This window comes from Rousettus aegyptiacus, unplaced genomic scaffold, assembly GCF_014176215.1.
Source record: "Rousettus aegyptiacus isolate mRouAeg1 unplaced genomic scaffold, mRouAeg1.p scaffold_m13_p_1, whole genome shotgun sequence".
Taxonomy (NCBI): Eukaryota; Metazoa; Chordata; class Mammalia; order Chiroptera; family Pteropodidae; genus Rousettus; species Rousettus aegyptiacus.
In genome coordinates this window covers 109906833-109924403 of record NW_023416284.1, presented here as the reverse complement: position 1 = coordinate 109924403, position 17571 = coordinate 109906833, and the positions used below count along the sequence as shown (strand labels likewise).

The window sequence follows — 17571 nt, the reverse complement described above, 5'->3', positions numbered from 1 at the left end:
GTTAAAGACTGAGGATATACCGAATAGTAAAAGTTTAAAAGTGAAAGTTTTTTTAAAATTAGGGGGAGATGAGGAAAGCAATACTTCAAAATTTTTTTAAAAAGGATAACTGCTAACTTGGCTCTTGTTTTGAATTAGCAAATTAGAGCTTTAAAAACATAAATATATAATACTATGGCTCTCGACATATCTACCAGCTTAAGAGCCTCTAGGTTAGCTTTTAATTTTCTTTATTTTTTTCAGATCCTCTTGTCAATTTTTAAATTAATTGATTTACCTTACCAGTGGTCATTTGATTACAATTTCTAGCTAGCTCCCATTTACTCAGTAGACCCACTTTTCTTCAAAAACAAACAAACAAACAAATAAAAAACCAATAAGATTTGATTTTTATGATTTCCTCAGTCTTTTTAAACAAACAACCACAAATGCTTGTGCCAGCACTGTTAGACTACCAAGTGGGAGGTCGGGGTTCCTCCAGTGAGCCTCTTTGATGCAGAGCTGGCACCTGAACACATAGGTGTGTCTGACAGTTCCTATGCAATCAGTAGGCCTCTCTCTTGCTAAGGCCACCATGGTTGTTACATGACATGACTCAGGAGCTCCGCTCTTGGCAAGTCACAGATATTACTAAAACAGGAATAAAATAACGAAAGCTCTCTTTTTGTTTTATGTTTTGAAAATAATGCAGCTTAAGGTAATGTAGCTCTGTTATTGAAACAAAGAAGTTAGAACATGTAGTGTTCGTTGGGTCGCTTAGAAAAGTTAGCATGACTGTGGCAGTCTTCCAAATACATTTTTCTTATTGAGCCAAACCTATGAGTGTTTTTCCTGATGTAACTTTTCTTCTAAATTGTGTGCTAAAGGCCAGATCTGAGCACCCTTTGCATATTCAACTACTGTACTTTGTTTCTTCTCCTGCTAACAGTATTCTTTAATGTGATTGGTATCCTGTGTCATTTTTTCTAGTTCATCATCATGGGAGTAAAATGTTACGTTCGGAATCAAACTCTTCAATTACTACTACTCAGCCTACTATAGGTTGGCAACCCCTCTCTTTGCCTCTCCTCTCTTACCTTCTCTCTTTCCTACTTTTACATTCTTGCTTTAACTATTTGTTTTAAAATAACATGCTTCATCCATTGCGTATGGCTTAACTCATATCCAACTGAGCTGGTGCTTCCAAATTTAAAGTCTGAAAATTTCACACACTTGCGGTGTGTCATAAACATAGGTGTTATGGAAGTGATCAAACACATGCTAACACGTTGCCCATCGGGGTCCTGTGGAGTGTTCTCCGTGTGCACATGTGTTTGTATGAGTGTTGCATCACTGATTACCTCATGGATCCTTGGGTCTGGTGTTTGTTATTGCATGTTGGTAAAATAATTTTTCAAGGCATAAAATAAAAAAAATACTACCTGCCTCACTGACGTGAAAAACCTGAAAGTTTGTATGTTGTCATGATGATTAATAAGGTCATCTCTCGTTCCGTGTAATTGTATTGTTTAATTAATCCCAATGTTAAAATACTGGCATTCTCCCTACCTCAGTAGTAGTACATGCAAAAGACACAGTCCCTGCTTTACTGGCTTGTCTTCTCAATGTGGGAAAAGGGTACTGAACCCTTGTGGACATCAGTAGCTGGTGGATTAACAATATTTTAGCATGAGCTTTCCATTTTCATGCTGACTCTTTCTTTAATAGTGGTTATTCTGGCTGGTGTCTAGTGTTAGAATGAACACACTTTTTTTTCCTTTCCCGAACTTACTTGTATCCAAAAGGAATGCATTGTAAAGGAATGCATTTATTTACCTTTTTGTTATGCTGAGTTGGAGTTGGCATGGCAAAAAGATGTTCTTGAAATCCTCAGCGTAATCTGTGGTGCCAGGTGGTTATTCTTCACATAAATGATTGAGCACCCCTTTTTTTTCCTTCCTCTTTTGTTTGTGTGCATTGTTGTGTGTTATGCAATCCAGCTAAAGGAAGGACCAACATGGAACTTCGGGAGAAGTTCATTTTAGCAGATGGTGCCAGTCAGGGTATGGCTGCTTTCCGACCCCGGGGCCGAAGATCGCGGCCTTCGTCTCGAGGAGCTTCACCCAACCGATCAACTTCCTTGTCCAGTCAGGCCGGCCAGGCGGCCTCCCCACAGGTCCCTGTCACCAGCACACCCAAGGTAGGATGCGGGCATGAAACATTTTTGTGTTTCTATACAATCGGTGTCTTGAGAATACTTTGGAATGTTTTAGGACCCTAGCATTTGTAGGACCAGATTTCTCCGTTTATGTCCCTTCTTACAATAAGGCAAATGAAGGATTTTTTTTTTTTTTTTTTTTTCGGTATGTGCTTTTGCCTATGGCCCACATAGAGAATATTTATTTAGGTGCTCTGGTTACCTTACAGATTGGTTTTTCTTTTTAAAACTTCATTGTTGTTGGTGTGTACGATAGGCCATCAAATCTTCTCACTTATTTTTAATTGTTATCATTCTTACTGTGAAATGTGACTCTTTGCTATGAATATCTCTTTCTGTGGCTTTGTTTTTTTTTATCTGCTATCCTTTACATTTGATTTGCCATTGTTTCATACAGATTCTCCATCCTTTAACACGCAATTATGGTAAACCATGGTTGACAAACAGCAAAATGTCAACTCCTTGTAAACCAGCAGAGTGCTCAGACTTTTCCGTGCCATCTGCAGAGGTATCGTAAGGTCCAAGATTCTAGTCTAACAGTCTTCTTTAATTGAAACTATCACCTACTAACATTGCTTTACTTCTTCCTTAACATATTTTTTGATAACACTGTGTCTTTTTTATGGACTTCTGTAAAATAAGTTATCAACCCAGCAGTTCTTAGAAGACATAAGAGTAAGGGGTTCACCAGAAAAGGCAGTTTTAGTTTTAGCTTCTTGAACCAGTGTCGGCTTAACATAGTAATACCTGTAGGCGCTGTATCTACTTTGTTTTTGTTTTCTTTTTTTTGTTCCTCTCCTTGTACTTAATTTTACTTTTCTCTCTTGGGAGAGTGAAATGCAGAAGATTATATTCAGTCTTAAGTAAAGTTTCTTTTATAGCTGATTTATAGCTGACCTAAGGTCATGCTTAATTTAGGCAAGAAATGCAACCAATCTCCTTTAGATGAGAATGAGAGACAGTATCATTTGCAAGAGAATCACTTAACTAAAAGAATGTTTATTGGGTGTTCACTATAAAGGTCCTTCTGAATGTCTGTTACATTTATTTCTGCCCGAGAACACTGGAAGGGTGAGAATCAAGCCTTTTAGCCATCATCAGAGCAGAGTGTTGGGGGCTTAAGTATGCAAAAAGTTATCAGTCATTTTCGAAATTATTAGTCTTTAATGACTATTATTAGTCAAGCAAGCTCCAGCTTTTTAATATGAAATGGTATTTGGGAATAAGATATTTAAGGGATATAAAATTTGCCAAGATTAACACGTATATTGGATCATTTACATTCATTTAAAGTCAACCCCATAATTTTTAAAGGAACTTTTCTATAAAGTTCAACAAATAATAGGCAACAAATAATCACATATTTGATTAGAAAGAATCACAATAATTGGGGGAGAGGGGAGTGGGATTCCCAAATAACTTCTTTTGAATTGAAGGAGATATTTCATGTTAGAAGCCAGGATCCAAATATAAAAGTCATATAGTGCCTTTAGAAAGCCCTTTATGCTTTTCAAAAACACTTATCTATTATTTAATCCTCACATCAACAATAAGAGGTAAACAGAGAAAATTGTCTAAGATGGAAATGATGGAAATAACATTGATGATAGGCGTAGAATTGGGGCAGAAACAACTCACTCTTCAACTCTTCCTCATTCCCCCAGCCTCTCATTTCCACCCCTTCCCTCAGGTGGGAAATGCTAATATTATTTATATACTACACCTAGAGATATCTGTCACTTATGGTAGATCTGTTATAGCAAAAACTGAGATCCGTTTAAGGAACCTCAAACAACATGTTTGTTTTAAATGTTTAGGGCCATGCTACTATGTTAGTTCAGATTTTTTTAAAAAGTAGAGTGTCTCCAAAATTAAAGTCTAAGTATGCCATTTTGACTAATAGAAAGCTATGTTTCATTTCAAATAGCCTCATCAGACATAAACCAGCCAACCAAACACAGCAACAATATGCCTTTATAGAAGGTTCTTTAAGACTGTTAGGTAGGGTTCGTGACAATAAAATCAAAATAACCCAGGTGGTCTGAGAAGAACGATTTGGGTTTTTCATGGTAATGCATTCTGCCACCTTGAGTGATATATTTCATAATTGTGGGTTCTCACTCTCTCATGGATTGTTGAGATTCTTAGTTAGGAATTTGACTAGATCAGAGTTATCAGATCTTGGGCAAATAAATCTCTTCCCTCCCCAGCCCTCATTTTTCACATTTGTGAAAAAGTTGTGATTAGATAAGTGGGAGGATGGGACGATTAATTGCAGTTATATATGTGAAAGTAATTTGAAAACTTAAGTATTAACATGTATACAAATCATATGTGAATTTTATACTTAAATATATGATAGAATACATATGTAAATGAATTAGGAATATTAGGAATATTATTAAAATTTTGCAACCCTGATATATCAAAAGGTCTTATATATGCTTTATTAAACATTTAAAACTATTTAATAAAGGGACAATTAGTTTTTTAAATGTCTCTGTTCACTCCCGTAAGAATTTTAGAAGAATTATCCCAAAATATAGCCTAGGTATCTTGTATGTAAGGACCATAGAAGGTGATAGAGCCAAGAAATGAAGTGGTATTATACCAAGTTATAAAACATGACTTTTTTTTTTTTTTGCAGTTGTTTGTTTAAATGATGGCTGTCTAGGCTTCGCTTATTTATTTATTGTTCTGTTTCTGTTTATTTTTGTTTAGTTTCCTAAAAATATTGGCAGCAGAATATCCAAGCACAATTTTTCAGAGCCCTATCTTCTCTCTGTACCATGCAGACACCATCTTTATACCCTTATTCTCTTAACTCTGTGATATTCACTGACAGTCTGAAAGATACTAAAGTACTCACAGCTTAATTTGTCTTTTTTTGTTCTTGCCATTGTTTGGGGATATCCATTTCTGTGTTTTCTCATCAACGTGAATTAATTTTCTTTAAATGGTTCCCTTTGAATTCAAGGGGAGAATAGGAAATTAGTGGAGATAAACAAGTGAGAACCCCAGGCCTCATTTCATTGAAAAGTTTCTCCTCCCCCACCTTCTAGATAGGTTCTAGTAATAGGTTTCCGCCGATCTATAAAGTGGTGTCAGAGAAATATCTTGGGACAGGAGCAATATCTTAAAATGTCCTTTCACTGATTAAATACAGGGAACACCAATACAAGGAAGCAAGCTTCGACTTCCGGGATATTTATCAGGGAAGGGCTTCCACTCTGGGGAAGACAGCGGCTTGATAACAACTGCGGCCGCCAGAGTCCGAACACAGTTTGCTGGTGAGTGTGGTGCGTTTCTTTCTTTAATGGCGTTTGTAGCATGCTCTGAAGATTAAAGTCCCCTTTCTTCCTAATTGGGGAAGAAATTATGAATTGATGATACTGTATTCTTTCAGAATGACATGCGGCCCCAGTCCCCTAACAAACGTAGGGGATAAATGAGCCTAGAGTGTAAGTGACCAGAGAATCTCTTCTGGAAAGTACCAGGGAAAGTTGAGAGAATGAAGTAGAACAGAAGAAAAACTGCAACAGTATCTTACCCCTTCTACCTGGAAAGTCTGGATTCTTTCGTCTACTTGGAAATTATACTGGGCTCTATTTGGGGTGGTTGGAGAAACCCAGCCATTCTGGGCTTTATACTGGTGCTTCTCAGGTGTCTTCACAGAATAGTGAGCTAATCCCTGGGTTTCTTGGCTCAGCAAGCATGAAAATTCTTTACAGTTCTAAGCCTTTTAAATTCCTGTGTGCTTTGAATTATTATTTATCCTCGGGCCAAACTGGCACCTGAGAGTTTGCTCCATGTTTGCACTCTGTGCATCTGGGTATACATACTAAACTTTGGAAATCATAGTCTCAAATTATAAGTATATTTTGTGTATCTGTTTGTAGTAAATGGAATCCTGTTTTGATGTTGGGTAAGCCAAAACCTACCTTCTGTTTGCCAATCTAGCTTTTCGTATGTCGTATCTACTTAGAGTGAGGGTGCCTACGCTTGTGGAATGGAGAAAGGCCATGAATCCACAGTATTTTCTGAGTGTCAAAACACCTACTAGGTGTCAAGGAAAGTCATTGAGATTAAAGGCAGCATTAGGTTTCAAGGGTCTGTTGCAGATGGATCCAGTAACAAAGGTGAACCATCTCTGCCCTTTCTCCTTAGATCCCAAGAAGACTCCCAGCCGACCAGGAAGCCGAGCCGGAAGCAAGGCTGGCAGCAGGGCCAGCAGCCGCCGAGGCAGTGATGCATCAGACTTTGACATTTCAGAAATCCAGTCTGTGTGCTCAGACGTGGAGACTGTCCCTCAAACACACAGACCTACGCCCCGAGCAGGTTCTCGGCCATCCACAGCCAAGCCTTCCAAAATCCCCACACCCCAGAGGAAATCTCCTGCCAGCAAATTGGACAAATCCTCAAAGAGATAGTGCAATTGGTTCCAACAAGGCCCTTCCTTGAGCATTTATTATTTAAGTTTGAAAGATGTAAAATATGTAGAAATTATTGTGAAATATTGCAAGAAGTGAGTTTAAAATTCTGCAGATGGCCTTATTTGTGTATTTGTCTTTTTATTTTATCTGTATAATTTTTTGTCAGATATTCTGGGGTCGAAGTCACATCATATGTGAGGGAGAAGATAGACTTTAACATGCACTAACATTTCTGCACTGTAATGTGTGGAGCACACACTAAAATCAATTCCTGTATCTACAGGTAAGTCACATCCTCTCTGACAGCCACAGCACTACATCAGTAGCTAACGTTAAGGATACCTCATGACATTTTCTTGCTTTTGTGGAAACTCTGAAATGCCTATAGACATACACAAGGATATATAGTTCAAGATGATTTTAATGTAAACCGAAAGATGATGAAGGGCAGAAAGGCAAACACATCCACACATAGTTCTTTAAGCAGTATCAGACAGAGAACTCACAGGAAGTTACTTTAAGCACTTGCTAGTGCTACGATATTCAAAAACCTTGCAGCATTTCTGTGCCATTGCTTCACATGAGGCCAGAGATGTCCTGGACATTAGACCTATTATACTGTAAGAATATAATTATAAAGTGCATTCATATAAATGTGAGGCTTTCTTTTGCTTGAGTGGGCAGTAGCACCTGTATCATTGAACTCATTTTGTATCAAAGCAGTTTTGCTTGCAGAAAGCTATGAAATAAAACATGTCCCTTAACTACATTGCTATGGAATTAATTTTTTTCCCCAGGGAAAATCAGTGTATTTTTTTATGAGCAATATCAATTTGGAGTGACCAAAAGATACTTAAAAATGGGTTTATTTTGATTTCTCATCTGAAATAATCATGTTCTGGTATTATATCTATATTTAATAAATATATACATTTTAACTTATTATGTATACTCACTATAGAAAGATATTAGTATGCATTTAATAAAACATATTCACTTGAACATATGGAATACCTGATTATTTAAAGTGAACTTTTTCCGTTGTCGTCTGTTTAAAATAAAGGTTATATGTATGATGTATTTTTACTAATAGTGTAACAGGCTAAGTTTGGAGGACATCAAACAGGGATATAATATTATTATAAATATATAATAAAAACTACATAAATACTCTTTCTACAAATATTTTTAATTGCCAACCACATGCCAGCCAGTTGGTGTCCCTGAGACCACAGGGTCCCTGCCTTTCTCTATTCAAAGAAAAAACAGTTAATAAATCACTAAAAAACAGGAACTGAAACCAGGGGATGTGTGACAGACAGGGTGACCAATTTTATTATGATAATATAATGATATTCTTCTGGCCTGTGTACCTTTAAAAATCCAATGATAGAATATTCCTAAATATAAAAATGGCATCAAATAAAATTAGAAGGATGGTAGATTGTTGCTTTGGGCATGGCAGGCCACGACTTTCCCCATAACTTTGTAAATTTACTTCAGCACGCTTTAGTGGTGGTATTCAAGTTCAAGAGGATAGTATTATGTCTTCCCCGCTTGGCCTTGTTCACGGGGGTCAACACGGAAGAGCCTGGAATTTCCACTGACAGAAATTAGGTGCCACTTTTAAGTGATAGTGATTTTTTCTTTCTCAAAACATGATGGAAAGGGTAATCCTAACCTAAGAGATCACATTATAGTTCACGCCTTTGATTATACGCCTGTCATCTGAGAAGGAAATTGAAATGGTTGTTAGTCCTTTGGTGCTTTGCATATGATCACATTTCCACTTCAAAGGTAAACTTAACGGAATGATTTTATCTCGGCCTGTTTGAAAGCTACCCCTGTTAAAGAGCTTTTTTAGTAATAAGCGTTTGGAGAAAGATAAGTGGTTTAAAATATTTCAGAGGAGTCTTAAGGAACTGCTCCTAGTTAACAATTGCCTTGGAGGGCAGTGGGAGGGTGCTTTCCAAACTTTGATGCTTGACATTAGTTTCCTTTTGAACTAATCCTAGCGCCTCAGGCTGACTTCCGAAGAGTCCTGTAAGTTACAGTGAATGCAGCAGACACACCTCTCCCATACACATTCCTCCTCTTTTCATTTTCTTCTTTCTCCTTTCTTTCCTTCCTCCGTCCTGACTTTTTGTTTGTTTTTTAAAACAGTGGAATGAATGAATGAATGAATCTCAACTCAGTATCCTATTGTAAAGATTGGTTTTGTTAAACTGAGACGTTAAAATTTTTAAAGAGTTTATTTGAGTTAAAATTGATTGAAATCGGGCACCTCCCAACCAGTAGTGATTAGGAGTGTTCTACCAATAGGAGCTCAAAGAATAGACTTTTATAGACAAAGGGCAAAATAAAGCAAGGAAATAATAGGCTGGCTAGAGCTAAAAGCCTAATTGGTTGTTTGTGTTTGGTGTCCTTAGCATTTTGATTTTGTAACCTGGAGGAATTTATAGGCTTCAATTTTGGTTTGCTGTTGTGGATGGCTGTGGCTACCTCTATCTAATGGCCTCCTCGTTTAATTAACAATTCTAGGTCAAAAGTTCTTCACTGTAGCCTCTGTAATCAAGATTATCTTTGGTAAGGTTAACCTTGTTCAGGTTTAAAACAATTTTATTCACCTGAGATTTCACACTGGCCCCAGACCGGTTTCTAAGTCGGACTGGGTACAGGGACGGACCCAGTCCGACTACAGCTGGTTTCCGGACCCGGACCGGAAAAAGAAATGCTCAGATTAATTCTGAAAACACAGAACGCAAAAGCTGCGTACCTAGGATCTGAGAGGGACTTAATCACCTCCTCCAGAGGCAGTGAGAAAGCGGGAGCCCCAGCTGCTCAGCAAGTAAGTTTGTCTGGTTGCTTGTCGTTCTTGGGGGGCAGTCAAGGGTCTCCTTTGGTTCCCTTTCTGACACCAGAACTGTCAAAAGATAAACCTAAATATATTAAAAATTTTAAGAGTTTATATGAGCAAAATTCGATTTGAATTGGGTAGCGCCAAATCGGAAGTGGTTAGGAGCGTTCCACCAATGGGAGCTAGGCAAAGGTTTTTCCAAAGGAGGCTGAAGCCAAGGAAGGAAATAATCGATTGATTATAGCTTAAAGCCTAGTTGGCTGCTTGTGCTTGATTGTTCTTAACCTTTTAGATTTTATAACATTCTGGCATGTACAGGCTTAGATTTTGGTATGCTTTCCCAGACTGCCACAGCATTAGGGCCACCTCCGTCTAATGTCTCCTTGTTTGAATAATTTAACAGTTTTTAATCATTAGGGAAGCTGAATCTGGAGTAGACGTTTTTGTCTCACAAATCAAAACTACTCATGTACTGCTACCTCCTTTTGAAGCAATAGAGTATCCTCTTTTGATATCAGTGCAGAAGTAGATAGGCCCGGCTAGATCTCAGATCTGGTTCCTTTTTATGGCGAATATGGGCGGAAGGGCTCAGAAAGTGCCCTGTTGACCGCAGGAGATTGACCTGTAAAAATGAGAAGGAAGAGAGTCTGGGAAAGGGAGGTGATGGGGTCATTTTAAAACTTGGTATAAGTATTTGCAACAAGGGATGGAAGATATGATGAGGTGTAGTTATTTACTCCTCTTTGCCAAGATGCTTTGAAAAGCATGTGCTGGATTGTCAAATGAGAAGTCTGGTACCACACTTAACAGTACATTTGCAAGGGCCCAAACTATTGTGTGTGTCTGATGACATTGCTGCCTGGCTGTTGACTTTGGAGTCCCACAGAGGAGGCAAGGACACTTTAATTTTGTCTTTTAGTACTATAGTTACTAAATTCCCTTGAGTCATGTCAGAGATTGACTTGATGGTTATCAAAATCTATTTGAAAGTGAATAGAGTCATGAGTGAGATGTTTGTGCAAGAAATAGTTCACTTTTTTTTTCTTTTTACAATATTTTACAATATCTGTCTTAACCTACCAAATTGTACAACTTAGGTTGATTTTATAAAATTGTGGTGTCTGGGGAGATGATGATATCTCGTGAGGATGAAGAGCAACAAAAAATGAAATTTTTTTTTTCCTCGCTCTGCTTCCAGTGAGCTAAATTAAGAATATATGCAAAGCAAAATGTGTTCAAAGGAATTTATATTAGTTTACCCACACTTTTATTGTACTCTATTATTAGAAATTAAAGAGTATAGGAGATGAAAATTTAATAGAAATTAAGAATTTTTCAAAAGTTGTCCTGATAAACAAGACATTTTTTTAGAATGTTACTAATTCTAAGAGCAGCTACTTTTACTCCAGGGCAAAGACTAGGAAATTTAATTCTCACAGCCTTAGAATCTGCCTTCAATGCCAGTGATCTCCGGACATTTTTGGTGGCATATTTTCATCACAAAGTTTTTTGAGCAAACACTATCATTGAATGTATATTAATTTCTCTTGAGATATTATTTGTATGTATTTTGTCATTAGCTAATTTCTAAAAGTCAATACATTAGAGTGAGATGTATCTTTAACAACATTTAATGTTGGTGTACCTACATATTGCAAATAGTCTTGACAAGTGTTTTGGCCAAATTCTAGTCCGGTCTGCTGAGACCTGGTTTAAATCCCTGATCTACACTATTTTCTTCTTTCTACCTCTTCTTAACCATCTTTTCCGACAGGGTAGAAGTTTGCTATAAAGTTCCTTTCCTCTCTACACCTAGTTACTCAAGGATGTACACCTGTACTAGTGGTTCTACATGATTACAGGTGCACCTCATTGTATTGTGCTTCGCTTGATTGTGCTTCACAGGTGTTGCATTTTTTACAAACTGAAGGCAAGACCTTCCACCAGCAAAAAGGTTATGACTTGTTTTATTGTGATGTTCGCAATAAAACAAATGGTCTGGAACTGAACCCACAGTATCTCTGAGGTATGCTTGTACAGTCCTGGTTAGCTATTCTCCAAAAATTTGGGGTTATGGGGGTGATGGAACATATCAATATTCCCAAAGCCACAGTTTAGATCTGGCCCTTGTTACCTCTGTCTTGTGCTACTGTATCTCCTTACTTCCAAAAGTCTTCTCTTCCAGACATCAGGTTGGAGAAATTAACCTCAAGGGAAGGGATGTTCCTTTTGATGTGAAGGACTTGAAGAAAGGGTGATTAATATGGGACAAGAGAGGTTGAGGGAGTTACGCTGCACTGACTTACTCTGTCAGCACACTGGAAGATGTGTTCTGCTTGGAGTTAAGGAAACGGTTATAGGTTAAGGTATTTGAGTTGAACTGAGGAGGTTTGAAATAGCTGAGACCATGGGTTTTTAGCTACCCTGACCTACAGGGGATAGTCTGGTGTATGAACAGAGATAGGAAGTTCATTGATCTAAAGCTGGGGTTTTTCCAGTCAGGCTCTAAAGAGAGAGCAAAGGATTAGAGCAAGGGAAGATAGCAGAGGACGAAGGATAGGTTTTTACCTCAGAATCAGGTTTTAGGTGCCCAGAAGAAAGGATTTGAGATGAAGACACACTGTGGATTGGAATTTGGATCAAGCTTGTAGAAGGCTAAAGCAGCCTGGATGAGCACACAGAAGCAGATGTATGACCAAGAGTGACTTATGTTTGGGGCATTGTCTAAGCATTGCAAGAATGTGAATTTTGGTGGCCTCAGCAGTTCATTAAAAATTAGTCTCAGCTGTTCCAAGTCTTCATTGATTTTTGTTGTACTTCTAACAGAATCTGCATGGAGAAAGCAATAGTCACCTCCTAGAGTGGGGGAGAGGGTGGAACAGTCTGCCTTTCAGCTGGGATTGGTTATGCTTCAAAGCCTCAAATAGGCAGACATGTGCATATGTGTATGTATAGCTCTGGCTTTTCAAGAAGGCAGAAGTGTCAGGCTTCAGGAATATGATATGTTGATATATACTTGTTAGATCTGGCTGTGAGTGTGAGTTAAAAATGGATTATCACAAAGACTACATTTCTGAAAGGAGGACCAATCTGGTAGAAAAACATACATGGTGATGTTTTTCATTATTAGTGTAGGAAATTTGTTTCAAAAATGGCCAGTCAGTGGACATATATTCTAGTCAACAATTTAGTCACAATATACCTTCTTAAGAATTGACCAGTGAAATTAAGGGAGTAGAACAGATTTGAAGCAATATCTTCAGGTGTAAACCATAGACTTTACAATGCCATATCTGATCATGGATTATGTCGAGTTGTTACTCATGGGAAACCTTTGCTACTTTAGGTACTTAATTATGCCCATATTGATTTTTGTCTTACATTTGTGTAACAATTTTGGTGTATAAAGCTCTTAACACAAATATATATCTTATATGAGGTTCCCAGCCAGTCATTTAAATAGCAGATAAGTATTCTTAGAATTTTTTTAATAATTTAAAAAGAAGCTCTCAAGGTTGTTATTAGTTGAGGCTCACACAGCTTGAAAATGAATAAGTAGATAATCTTTTCACACTGAGACCAATAATCATTCTATTACACATCACCATTTTGCTAGAACCTATGCATTATTTTCTAAAGATGGTAACTTTATAAAGAAGACAAGATCATGAACTCGCTCAGGAAACCACATTACGTCTGGATTTTCCAGAGCAGCAAACTTCATTTTAAAATAGTTTTAGTCTCTTCTTTGGAGTGTTAGACCTGTCTGTGTTCCATAACTAGATTAATTTTCCATTGTTTCACATCTCATCAAATTATCTGGCTCTACAAAAGTAGTGACCTTTTAAAAATGATTTGCTGAGTAAGACAGTCTGATTCTAGACAGCTAATATTTAACATCTCCTTTCCTTCCAACCTTTAAAAGATACACAGTGAGTTCCTCTGTTAAGTTGCTTTCTCTCATAACTACTCGAGTCCTAATTCCTTACTCAAGTGAGACTTTTGAATATTCTATCTTAAGTTCATTGACAATGTATGTGGGTAAATGTTGAAACTCTTCGCTGCCTATGTATTTTTAAATCAAGTGGTTTTCAAAAATTTATTTCAGGTATAGACACACATGTGTATGTGATCTTATCAAAAGATCTAATACATATAGGAATGATGTGCACTCTAATTTTCCTGCCTTTTTTTTTTGTCAGTTTAATTACAATGCTTTATAAGGTGTTCCTAGGCATTTGTCTTGATTCTATCATTCAAATATATTTCAAATTAGGTAGTAGTTTCATGCATGTGTTCTTTTGCCCATTCTTAGTCTCACACATTTCTAAAATGTATCTTTTAAATATCAGTTTAATATATCAGTGTCAGACTCATTTCCTTTGTCAAATCATGTTTCAAAGGTAGTTAATTCAGCAAAGAACTTTTGTTTATGATATTGCTTTGATTTATATTGACTGCATTTTTGGAGTGGGATATTTTATACATTCAGTAATACATTTTCTTTTCAATTTCTGATTATAAAATTACACTGTTGATTTTAGAAAATTTAGTTAATACATAAAAGTACAAAGAGAAAAATAAAATCACTCATCACTCTATGACTCAGAATAAATCACTGATAAATTTTGGATGGTAATTGTTAATCTGCTTTACATTTTTGATGTCATACTGTACTTTCATTTGGTATTCCCAAATTGCGTCTTTAAACTAGAAAAGGACAAAGACACTGTAAGTTATTTATTCATAGTTATTTTAGTCTTTAAAACTGGAAATAGGATGATACTTGCATTACTTTCCATATTTATAACAATTGCCCTAAAATTGGTGATTTTAAACAACTTATCTCACAGTTTTTGTGACCAGGAATCGGGGCAAGCCATAGTTAACTTTGCTTTAGGGTCTCTTATGAGGCTGCAATCAAGGTGCCAGCTAGGGCCATAGTCTTCTGTGTCATAGTCCATTTGGGGCAGGATCTATTTTTAAGTTCACTTGTTGGTTGGGTAGTTGTCAAAATTCCATTCCTTCTGGGCCGTTGGACTAAGGGCCTCAGTTCCTTGCTAGCTATTGGGTGGAGACCACCCTTGCCACATGGCCCTTCCAACATGGCAGGTTGCTTTATCAAATTGTACAAGCCAAGAAAGACGAAAGAGTCCAACAAGACTAAGTCATAGTCTTCATAACCTAAACACAGAAATACGTCCTTTAACTTTTGTTATATTCTATTAGAAGCAAATTACTAGGTACAGCCCACACTCAAGGGCAGGCGATTACACGAGAACATAACTACCAAGAGGCAGAGATCTCTGAGGGCCAACTGTTCCATGGCTGCCTACCACAATACTTAATCAGAAAAACTTTTTTCTAATCCCTTCTTTACCTAATGAAGAGACTGATTTTAAAAAATCTCTTTATAAATCTCAAATTCCTTTTTGTCATACATGAAAAATATGACATTTAAAAATTCAATTACTGGTTCAACACAATCTAGATTGAAAGAGGAATGTATCTTCAAAATTTTACTTTACTAAAAAAGTTTTTTATGATATTGAAAAATGAGCAATACAAACATTTAAGCAAAGATTGTGTAGCTCAAGACACAAAAGAACTGTTGTCTGACATTTGAAATGAAAAAGAAAAAACAGGTTAGAGTGCAAATAGGCATCAGTAACTTCCTAATAGGGATGATGCAGAGGGCACAGGAAAGTGAGAGGAGAGAGGTTTGATGGGGTAAAGACTCTAGGCTGGGAACTCACCAGAACCTACTCACTCCATCCTGGTTAAATGTTACCTTGCCTCATTCTACTTCTCTTAACTGCCCTCCCTTTGTAACCTCGGAGACTCTAGGTTGCTGTTATATGGGGACAATTTTTTTAGATTCTCTCCACCAGGAAACACTTAATTCTCATGGCTGGTAATACGTGCTTGTTTTCATTGGCACCTGAGTGCTTCTCTGCTGCCTGGGAGCTCCAGGAATTAGCTAGCTGGTCAGGGTTAATATCTCATTCAAATTTTCTTCCAAGGGATCCCATGTTTGCAGCACATGCATTTTAAAAGACCCATACTCTTTTGTGAAGCAGGAGAAATAAGTTTGGCAACAGATAAAACATACTCCTATAGGCCCTTCCTCTATGTTTGCACATGCCAGTGTGGTTTTACATTTGGTTTGTGCCAGTGAAATCACTTTCATATTCCAAGGAACTGCTTCATAGTGTTCTCAAGAAAACTGAAGGGCACAAAATACCTCATGAGCAGCCACTGCTCTGTGGACTTTGAAATAAAGTTTATCTAAGAAATTTTATGTGTGATGAAGCTACACTATGTAGAGTTTTTTTTTGCAGCAGCCATGAGCCAGCTTGGCTATGAATTATTGTTAAACTATTTGTAAACAACTGAGATACTGCTTTTCATACCATATACATACAACACCTTTCAGGGAACAAAGCTGTCTTCCAGTTTTTATTCCTTCAAGAGAAAAGCCAAAAGAATGCTAGAGCCATTTTGGAATCGGGTCTCTTACAGGCCTCTCTGTGCTAGGAACCATGTTTTCTTAATTCTTATCCAAGCCTTTGAGATAGCAGTTATCCCAAATTGCTGGTAAGGAATTTGATAAAACTGAGGCTCTGAGAATTATATGCTCATGGTTGCCCAGTTAAGAAGTAGAGGAATTCATATTTACTAGCCCAGTTTTGGCTGAACCCAAAACCCATAATCTTTTTACTGCACCATGCTACTTGTGTTAGCATGTTATTTTCTTAGATTTATTTCTGGTGTCCTGGCCCACATCTAATTGCTCAGTTTCTTGCTTTATTTTTTCCTAATCTGAGTGCTTTAGCAACTTGCAAAACCTAAAAATTATATTTTTCTCATCTTGCTTCTCCCACCAACAAAAAAGGTGAAATAAAGCACATATTTTAAAAAATAGAATTCTCCTTGTTTATGCAAACATTACTTACCCGAGAGCTAAATGTGGGGAGAGATTAGAAAGAGAAAAGCGGAAGGTTTTAAAATGCTAATTGGGAAACAACAAGAAATGTGAGTCTTTGACATTATGGTATATATTCAAAATGCACAATTGATTTGGGCTCAACTGTGCAGGGAAATCCTGTTTAGGATTAGGCTGAACTGGGCTCTAACTGGGTGGAGGAGTTCATCTCCTGTGCCAAGAATCAGAGATCTCGGCTTATAGTTGCCTCATATCTCTTTGATATGTGGTGCTTAGGTCTCTTAAGATCAAGGATGGCCTTTAGAGTGAAGTGTCTTCTTCCTCACTGCCAGATAGAAAGGTGTTCCAAACCTATATATATATATATAGACTACAAATGTCAGAAGTACATTATGTGATGTACACTTACTCGTATGATTGTGGGAAGATATTAGGAAAGAATAAAACCTGATTCTAGTACACATTCTAGAACACATATTTGAAAATGCAAAATAAAGTTTATTGATTTTTCTGCTGAGCTTACTGCAAAGACCTGCCGTCATCTTTGTCAATTATCTTCCCTCCGTAACATCTTTGTGAAGTAGATACAATAGAGTGGTCATCCATCTGGACACTTATGGTGACTGTTAATTGACCTGAATGATGGTTACCAAGCACTTGCTGGTAAGAAAGTACTCCGCATTCTGCTATGATATGACACAGAGAGGGGTCTCTTTTAGTTTTAAAGCTAAACTTTCTCAGTTATCTTTCCTCAAAGTTTGAGTTTCTAAGTCAAGAAGTTTTTAAAAAACAAATAGGTAGTAGATGAAGATTTTGAAGAGTACAAAAATCTGGACATGCTATATTGACCACCTACAACTAAAAGCTAAAATTTAGCAAGTTTATAAATTTGGGAATGAGGAAACCAAATGCAGGATATAAGAAATCTATTGCATGTATAAGAAAAAAAAAAGTCGTAGTCGACAGCTCAATGGAAGTTGTTTGGAATGTGTTAAATAATCTTGAGCTGCATTAAAACCCAGAGCAAGGGAGGAGAAAGTTTTGTTCCAATTTGGCACCTCATTATAAGAGTGGACAATAGTCAGCTTCCATAGGCGAAAGACCAGGATGCAGCTCAGAACCATAATGGAAATGGATA

At 37.2% G+C, this 17571-nt stretch overlaps 2 protein-coding genes across 23 annotated transcripts in view; both read left to right on the top strand.

Moving 5' to 3' along the window:
* The window catches only part of DST (dystonin), a 398831-nt gene extending 391199 nt beyond the window's left edge, over nt 1–7632 (top strand). For 11 of the 22 annotated variants that reach the window (XM_036230189.1, XM_036230197.1, XM_036230206.1 and 8 more), the window contains 5 exons: nt 970–1041; nt 1980–2179; nt 2595–2705; nt 5364–5487; nt 6365–6627. In XM_036230189.1, coding sequence (XP_036086082.1) covers nt 970–1041; nt 1980–2179; nt 2595–2705; nt 5364–5487; nt 6365–6627 — 770 coding nt within the window. Of the gene's footprint in view, nt 1–969; nt 1042–1979; nt 2180–2594; nt 2706–5363; nt 5488–6364 lie in introns of all 22 variants that reach the window. The other 11 variants (XM_036230457.1, XM_036230502.1, XM_036230583.1 and 8 more) reach the window with 6 other exon arrangements.
* Nucleotides 7633–7755: 123 nt separating this feature from the next.
* COL21A1 (collagen type XXI alpha 1 chain) overlaps nt 7756–17571 on the top strand; it is a 343061-nt gene continuing 333245 nt past the window's right edge. Inside the window, exon 1 of the mRNA XM_036230969.1 lies at nt 7756–9478. The gene's annotated coding sequence lies outside the window, so the exon portion shown is untranslated. The remainder of the gene's footprint in view (nt 9479–17571) is intronic.